Source organism: Electrona antarctica, assembly GCF_951216825.1.
Source record: "Electrona antarctica genome assembly, chromosome: 15".
NCBI classification, from domain to species: Eukaryota; Metazoa; Chordata; class Actinopteri; order Myctophiformes; family Myctophidae; genus Electrona; species Electrona antarctica.
Window position 1 is genome coordinate 28,895,113 of NC_136796.1, and position 8,525 is coordinate 28,903,637.

Genomic DNA, 8,525 nt, shown 5'->3' on the forward strand with positions numbered 1-8,525 from the left:
AATGTATTACCCCTAAAATTTGGGATCCACTCTATGAACCCTCTGGGTTTTACTGTGTAGTGTAGGGGCATCATTGAAAGTCAGTCAGTATTAATTTGTAAAGTGAGGCAATTCGTATCCCGACTCCCAACAATTGGACAGAATTTCACCTGGACCATTTATTAAATGAGGTAAATTAATAAGCTAAATTAAGTGTTTTAGCCAAATTGATAGACAACCGATCTCTCAGTGCTATTTTCCAAGTTTTCCTTTTATGTGTAGCATACTCAAATTTTTTGTGGCTTTTGCCTTTATTTTATGGAGGGACAGACAGTAGGCTGACAGGAAATGGGGAGAGATGGGGGGAAGACATGCAGTAAAGGCCGTCAGGATCGGGAGTCGAACCCACGGCACACTGCCAGACTGGATTACCAGCCACGGTGCCTGGACCACTGAGCTATGAACCAGGCCATTTTAAGTCAATTTAATGCAGAATTATTCAATGACTTCACACTTCCTGTAGCTCAGTAGGCTTGTAACATAACTGACACCCCTAACATGCACCTGTAGTATAAAGATATAGGCTACACATTTGCACAATGCTTTATGAAAAGCTGTTTTATTAGCCATTTCATAACACCTCCATGAAGACAATTTGTACAAGATACACCACATTCTAAAGTGCACAAATACTGTACAACAAAAAAGTTGCCTACTTTTAAATAAGCATGAAATAATTCACAGGTCTATAAGAAATACAAATTTAAATGGAAAAGTAAAGGGGGAAATCTGGACATTAATAGAAAAATTAAAACAATCTATGATTGTGCTTGTGTGTACTCCGTTGGACAGAGAATGTGACAACCTTGCAGATCAGTTTGGAGATGCAGTGATTACTACAACCAGTCATACAGAAGGATCTTTAAGATGTTCTCATCACTCTGGATGGAGAGCCCTTCCAAACAGTTCAAGTTGATACGACCCCTGAGAGCTTATAGCCATGAGTTCTCCAGAACCAGTCAGGACTGTTGCTATTAAACAGGAACCTGAAAACCTGTGCACTAGGGTCATTAAACAATCTTTTGTGCATCTTGAATGGGGTGCGTGCGGTCAGGGGAGGTGGGGGGAACCAGTACGAGAACTCGCCCACCATCAAGTGTGAGGACTTGACCACAGAGGAGTTCGCCTGTATAGAAGCGGTTCTGGGGAAGGTTGTTGACGAACTGGTCTTGGAAGAAGGGCTGCATGGCATAGCGCCAGGGACGATCTGGTGGTGCTTTGGCACCTTTAGGAAACAATAGAAATGGAATTATATGGAATGAAGTGCACTTAAAATAAAATAAAGATTAAAATAAGCTTCATATTCAGTTTCAATAAATACAGTCTTAAGGGCTTGTGTAGAAGGCATAGTAGCCACCCATCCCTTTGGGATTGTCTTTGTTGAACTCCTCTGTGGTCAAGTCCTCACACTTGATGGTGGGCGAGTTCTCCGTACTGGACCCCCCGGGGGATAACCTGCGTCTCTTGCAGCCCATGGAGAACACGCCCGAGTCACTAGAGTCCACTGACTTCAGGGAGTGTGATGTCTCAATCCAGGCAGCTGGCGGTGGCGGGGCACTGTCCTCCGACAGCTTGTCTTTCGCAGTGGTGGTGCCCAGCTGGTCGTCCACGAAGGCTGGGGGGCTGGGACGCGGGGACCAGGGGAGGCCCGTGGCCACCTTACGTTGGTAGGAGCTCCTGGTGCCCCAGCCGGCCGCTGCCATCGAGGCGAAGGCCGAGTCGGGGTAGTAACTGAGTGCGTGGGAGGTCTGCAGGGGCAGGGACTTGATGCCGTAGGACAGCAGGCTGCCGGTGGAGTAGTCATTGTCGTAGGACAAATCTAGCTTATTGGAGCCCGCCTGCTGTACGGGTGTGACGAACCAGCGCTGGGCAGCTGCGGCCGCGGCGGCATCCTCACTCTGCGGGGAGAGGAGGCTGTTGGTCTGGGGCACCGCCCTCTCGCCTGTATAGAAGCGGTTCTGGGGAAGGTTGTTGACGAACTGGTCTTGGAAGAAGGGCTGCATGGCATAGCGGGCTCCAGGGACGATCTGGTGGGACCGAGGGGAGTCCGTCGGCGATGGGGTCAGTCGGTCACTCTCTGGGGCTGTGTACATCCTAGAGGTCGATAAGAAAAAAAGTATTACTCACTTGAACCCTATCATATCATCCTATTCTGGGGCACACAGGGGGGGGATGCTTAATTCAGCAAAAATAGGGTAGGCCTATCTATAATCTTGCAACGTGTTGTGACCTTGTATTTTCAGCAAAGAGTTTTAGATGGAAAAGAGTGGACCAAGTACAGTGCCAACCCATATGGTTGAGTGGAGTCCCACAGGGCTCTATACTTATTTTTGGTTGGTTTCCCGGTTTTGTGGGGAACGCTTTCACTGCAAATAGCCGATCGACAAGCTCACAACGTGATGTGAGCTCGTCGATCTGCCATTTGCAGCGAAAGTATTCCCCACAACACGGATAATAATGAATTTCATTTTTATAGCGCTTTTCCAAGTGCTCAAAGCACTTTACAATGGTTCATTCATTCATACATTGGGAGGTGAAGCGGCGAACAGTCGACGCCAGCGTCCTCACTTCCCACATTCACACACAAATGGTGGCAAGCTCACACCGACCAACTCATTGGAGGCAATGTAGGGTTCAGTGTCTTGCCAAAGGACACTTCGACATGTGGACAGGAGGAGCCGGGATTCGAACCGCCGACCCAGGGATCATTGGTCGACCTGCTCTACCTCCTGAGCCACAGCCGCCCTGGTGGGGTTTAAGTGGTTAAGGAGACTGGTGATTGCACTTCTTCAAAAAAAAATCATTCTCATTACACATTGAGAGGTGAATAATGGACTTCCTAGTAATTTATTTCCAGAGCATAATGTGTTGGAGTGAAGGTCATCAATCCATCACATGATGGTTGCTCGCCGAAAAGAAAAATACTTTGTTGGTATGCGGCGACACCGTAACGTGTTCAAATTGTGCTTTAGCGTTGTGCAAACAGACAAGCTAGCAATACAAAACCTAAACATTTCTTAACCTATATATATACAGGAAGTACAGATGTGGACATACGGTACTCTCACTTAAAATGCACTGCACTTACGAGTCATAATTGTCCCGGAAGCCTTTTGCAAATGGGTTATGATCTATCTTCAGCTGTGTGATCTGCAAATTAAAAAAAAAAAAATACAAAGACAAAAAACAACAACAATGTGAACATTCAAATAATCAAAATTAATTATCCCCTCTCTGCTAAAGATGAAGAATGATTTTTTTTAAACTATAAAATATCTAGATAATTCAAATGATCACAATCCAGTGTTAACATAATTTCAAAAATATGATTTCACCATATATGTTTTGGTCTTTTGTTGTTGTATAATACATTTTTATTTTATTAGTTTATTTTTTACGGGACACGCATATTCATGAACATTACAAATAAATGCAATGTAAATACGCCGGAAAAATTAAATAAATAAATGAGCAGTTAGCTGCATGTGGATCAAATCAGACGTGTTAATTTGTGCAGAGAGCTTACATCTGTGTTCTGATACGCAGTGACGGCAATGAACTGGTTTTCAGGAAAGGTGAAGGTCTGCGTCTTGGCCTCGTTGCTCATGTCCTCCACCCCGTCCTCCGTCACCTCCACTATGTGAAGCCTGGGCTGATACTTATGAAGAGACTGCAACACTATCATCTGGAAATTACACAGACATGTTCAAAATACTCATATTATTATTATGATGCTGTTACTTGACGAAAATCGGTTCTTTTCAGCCATCGACATACTGGAATCTACACATGCAATGTAAAACCCTTTCATTTAAATTGTGGGTAAAAAATAAATAAAAAATAAAATACACTGAGGAGTGTGTGTAATATGTTTATCTAAAGAAAATACACTGAGCATTGTGTGTAATATATATGTTTATCACCCCCAATGGAGAATGAATACACGCAACGTTCTGCTGCATGGCAGCAGGCTTGCATGATGTTAATAAAGGATTTTTATGAAATTAAATAAAAGTATTGATAAATTCAATGATTTCTTTTTTAAATCATGCATGGGCTATTCAACAGAAATCCATAACCAGTGAAACCCTAGTCCACTTTAATGCTGAATTCAGAACTACTGCATGGTCTGAAATGGTAAAATCTCACCTGTGTATTATTGTTGTTGGCTCCTTTATTGTTGGTCAGCTTCAGTTTTCCAAAAGATATTTCTTGCCTCATCCAATGAGCTCCAGTGTTTGGAGACTCAGGATGAACATACATCTTATTACCTATAGAGGAAGAAAAAGAAAATATATATATATATATACATACACACACACACACACACACACACACACACACACACACATATATATATATATATATATATATATATATATATATATATATATATATATATATATATAAAAAATTATAATTAACATGATCAATAAAACTAGGATATACACAGAATAATTTTTATTCCATAATTTGTCACTATAAACTCCTTTGCCGATGTGACATTTTCAGTGAATAACGAGGGGGTTCGTTTAAAAAAATAATATGCTAAGATTTGTTTTATTATATGATAGGCATGTACCGTTCGGTTTAATAGAATTAAAATCCACACATAATCTCTTCATTTGGCATAGAATATAGCATCAACAAGCTTAAAATAAATATATATTTCTTTAAAACATTGTTGATATATAGTTTTAAAAAATTTGAATTTGCCATAAAACAAGACAAATCTGTAATAGGCTATAAGTTTTTCCCCATAGCTATGCTGGACTTGTACTTTCTCCTACAATCTCTCAAAAGTAGCATGAAGAATACATACTGACTAAGATTAAAAGTTTTCGGACTTGACCAATGAATTAAAACAAATATTTGGCCCACATGTCAAGTGAAATTGATAACCAGTGATAATTAGGCCTACACATGACCAAGATGTGCGTAATTCTGTAGTTCTCTAAAGTTTGGGTATAATAATTGTAGGCTATAACTCACCCTGCATATTATTGTCAGCCTTCCCACAAGTGACCCATTTCCCTCCTTGAAAGCGCCAATGGTTCGGATCTGCCAATATTACTTCCACAAAGACGTTGTAATGCGCTGTGAGGTTGAGCCCGGTGATATTGAAACTGAGAAATGGAAACATCCGCCTAAAAGTGGACCAAATGCATCAAATAAAAACCATCAATCTCAGCTGACAAAAAGCATAATTTAATTATGTTGCAATTAAAATCCCCGGTCTGCTTGACTGAATCAATAGATATCACAATATTATTTCCATTAGCAAATAAAGTAAGCTATAGATAAATCGAATAACGCAGTCATAATTCCAACCAAAACGAAATCCCAAACAATAACAACATTCAAACTTCACGCATCGCATGAATTAAACTGTTTATTTAGCCCACTAATTCCACCTGTGGATAAAACAATATATAGGCTATAAGGGCCTATATGCAGCGAGGTGCGCGACTGGGAGAGCACGAATCAAAGATAATTAAAAACCATAAATCAAAGCGAAATGGATATAGTGGTACTGTCAGTGGTCCTAATAAATTAGGAAGCCAATAAAAAAAAAAGAGAGAACACAGCCAATCTCCTTACCGGCCCTGTTTGGTGATGATCATTTCCGTCTGGTGCCGGTGGAACTTGAGCCACAGAGGCCGGTTACACAGATAGACCTGAGCCCTGGCTCCGGCGGCGGAGCCCGGCAGAGACATGGCGCCCAGGCCGGAGCCCGTCCCCGGGTACGACGGGTACAGGCAGCCCGGACCCTGGCCGAACTGGTACCCTCCGCCGCCGAACTGATGGGCCCTGGCGGTGCACACGGAGGACGAGGAGAAGGCGCCGGTGGGAGGAGGCAGGACCGAGCCGTAGTGGAGGGAGGCCGGGTACCTGGAGCCGTTCGGACCGGCGTAGCCGGCTTGTCCCGCCGCGTACGGGAAGAGGGAGCACGGGTTGTCGGAGCTCGCCTGAGGCGGAGGAGAGATGAAGTACCGGTCGGAGCCGAGCTCGTCCAGGCTGTAGCGACGCACGGCGGCGTGCAGGTCGTCCTCGCCGGCGAGGACGGGCGAGCCTTTCCTCCCGCCGTCGGGGTTGGCCTTAGTCCCGGTGGTGGTGAACGTGTCTGCCTCTCCCTCGCCCATCATGCCGTTGTTGTTGCCCAGGTATTTTTTAGCCGCGTTACCACCACCACCACCACCAACAGGCTCGGGTTCAGTCCGTTCCACCTCTTGGTACTCGAGCTGCGACGGCGCCCCCCCCGGGCTGTTGTTGGCGCTGTCCGACGACGAGAGGTTGTAAAACGTCTTGGGTAAATTAATGCCGGCGCTGGGAATGATATTCTCTAGTTGCATTGTGTTTTTAATACGAGTATGTATTGGAAATTGTGTTCAATTTTGTAATGCTCAATAAGACTTCTAAAGTCACTCTCATGCAGCCAAGAGGCGACACCACCACCAGGCGTCTTGGATCCTCTCTCTGCGTCCCCTTGTCTGTTTGAGCAGGTTTTCACCTCAGATTATGATGTGCACATGGATTGTTCAAGGCTCTTCTTATAAGACGTGACTTCACCGCACGTCCACGGGGGGAGGGACTATGTGTGGATCCGTGGAATTTGTCCCAGCCCTCTTCTTCCCTGACATGATGTCCAATAAATAATAGACTAGGGCTTTTTAATTTAATTGGACAGCGTCGTCTTCATCGACATAAACGCTTAGCCTGTCATATGTTATAACTCGCCTAAAGACATTTTTTAATAGGCCTAAATAAAACCTAACCTTAAAGCATATGGGTTATATTCTATAGTCTATTTAGAATGTTACATTCTGGGCGAATTCCCCTATAGCTGTCGTTTTGCGTTTGTTGAACTTTGGACTGGTGGACTGAAATACCGGAAGACTGTGGACATTAAGCGAAAAATAAACTATAGACTAAACTTAATTTTCAATCTTCATCAACAAAATTGTAATTTCCATTTCCCCCGTCTTTAGAAAACAACTCTGTAGCTGTAGGCCTACATAAAAATCGACTCGTAAAAAAAACTTTGACTCACAAGAAGAGCTGCACAACACCGACGGAAGTTAATTAGATTTCACGTGTGAAACTTTTAAGGGTCAATTAAGGGACAATTAGGGTGGACCTCCTCTTCTGGTTTCAAACAACAGCACATTAGTAAGCCTATATTTAAGCATCAACAAAACGTCCTTTATATACATCGATGGATGAACTATAGGCCTACTACACATATTATAGCGCTAACGTTTTACCAACAATTTGGACTTAGTAACATGTTTGTTTGTTTATTTATTTGTTTATTAGGCTACGCGTATGTCTAAACAAGCGGGTTTGAGGCGTCAAGGATCGAGTAAATTAAAGAAAATCACCAGGGGACTTGTGATTTTATTTTGTGTAAAAGAAAAATAGTTTCAAATATTGCATATAACATGCACCACACCAAATTAAAGGCTGGCAGTGTATTGGCCAAAATTAGTATATGCATTGGGGGTCATAGACCTAAATTTAATAAAGCAAATGGCCTAATTAATTGTCTATGAGAATTCATATGGATCCAATGCTAAATAACCAGCGTCTCGAAATTATGTAGGCCTAACATTAAACCATTATTATTTGAAAACTGTTTCAAATTCGAATGAAAGAAAAGAAAAGGCCAAATACAATTTGATTTAGAAAAACAGAAGTAAAAATGTCTAAATATATCATCCAAGTGAGGTCGATGTGTTACAGAACGAAATGCCAAAAAAAAAAGAAGAAACGTTTGCTGCTGCATTTGGACGAATTGGCGTGTGTGTGTGTGTGTGTGTGTGTGTGTGTGTGTGTGTGTAGGCCTACACAAGAAACAAGATGTTATTAGCAAACAAATAATAACTGCCTCGATTTTTTTATATTCATTCATTCATATATATATATTCACAAGAAAATAACATTTAGTTAATCCGTTTTGACTTGAGCTGCGCCCTCCATCACGGATGATCGCGCTCTCAAGGTGAAAATCAAACTGCCTAAAACTGTCCATCGCCAGATTTTGCAGCGCTCAGGCATGAACGCTATACAAATGAACGAATACGAATGTGTATTTTCACAATAGCCTACACATTCGTATTCGTTCATTGTGCGTTTACTATAGAGCGCTAATCGGCATGCATATCAACTATTGTGTTTGTGTATGAGAGAGTGAGTGTGAGATATGACACCGTGGTGCACGGTGCAAGCTATCCACCGTGCTCTCTATTATTTGTCAGTCACTTGTGTGATGTGTGTATCCCACTCTGCAGCGTGTGTTGCATCCTGCACGCAGTGATGACGAGTGTGTGTGTGTGTGTGTGTGTGTGCGCGTCTGTGTGAGTGCTTGTGTGGTTTGCAAGTGTGACAGGGGGAAGGGTGAAATAGAGAAATAATATGGTGGGGCAAGGGGTAAGGTGCATAAGGGTCCGTCTTGTGTGTGTGTGTGTGTGTGTGTGTGTGTGTGT

General features: G+C 42.7%; 1 protein-coding gene across 1 annotated transcript; it reads right to left on the reverse strand.

Annotated features, from left to right (window-relative positions):
- Window positions 1–570: 570 nt before the first annotated feature.
- On the reverse strand, window positions 571–7,156 carry eomesa (eomesodermin homolog a). Its single transcript, XM_079522605.1, has 6 exons — window positions 5,641–7,156; window positions 5,032–5,186; window positions 4,189–4,310; window positions 3,566–3,724; window positions 3,128–3,189; window positions 571–2,133 (listed from the first exon to the last, which is right to left on the reverse strand). The coding sequence occupies exons 1-6, from the start codon at window positions 6,390–6,392 to the stop codon at window positions 1,365–1,367; spliced, it is 2,019 nt and encodes a 672-aa protein (XP_079378731.1). The 5' UTR covers window positions 6,393–7,156; the 3' UTR covers window positions 571–1,364.
- Between the last annotated feature and the right edge of the window lie 1,369 nt (window positions 7,157–8,525).

What these genes read in the sequence shown, in the direction of transcription:
- eomesa (XM_079522605.1), bottom strand. Translation starts at nt 6,392, where the DNA reads ATGCAACTAGAGAATATCATTCCCAGCGCCGGCATTAATTTACCCAAG. An exon ending in CCAACAACAATAATACACAG is followed by an intron (nt 3,725 to 4,188) that starts GTGAGATTTTAC and finishes TGTAATTTCCAG; the next exon opens with ATGATAGTGTTGCAGTCTCT. An exon ending in CTGCGTATCAGAACACAGAT is followed by an intron (nt 3,190 to 3,565) that starts GTAAGCTCTCTG and finishes TTTAATTTGCAG; the next exon opens with ATCACACAGCTGAAGATAGA.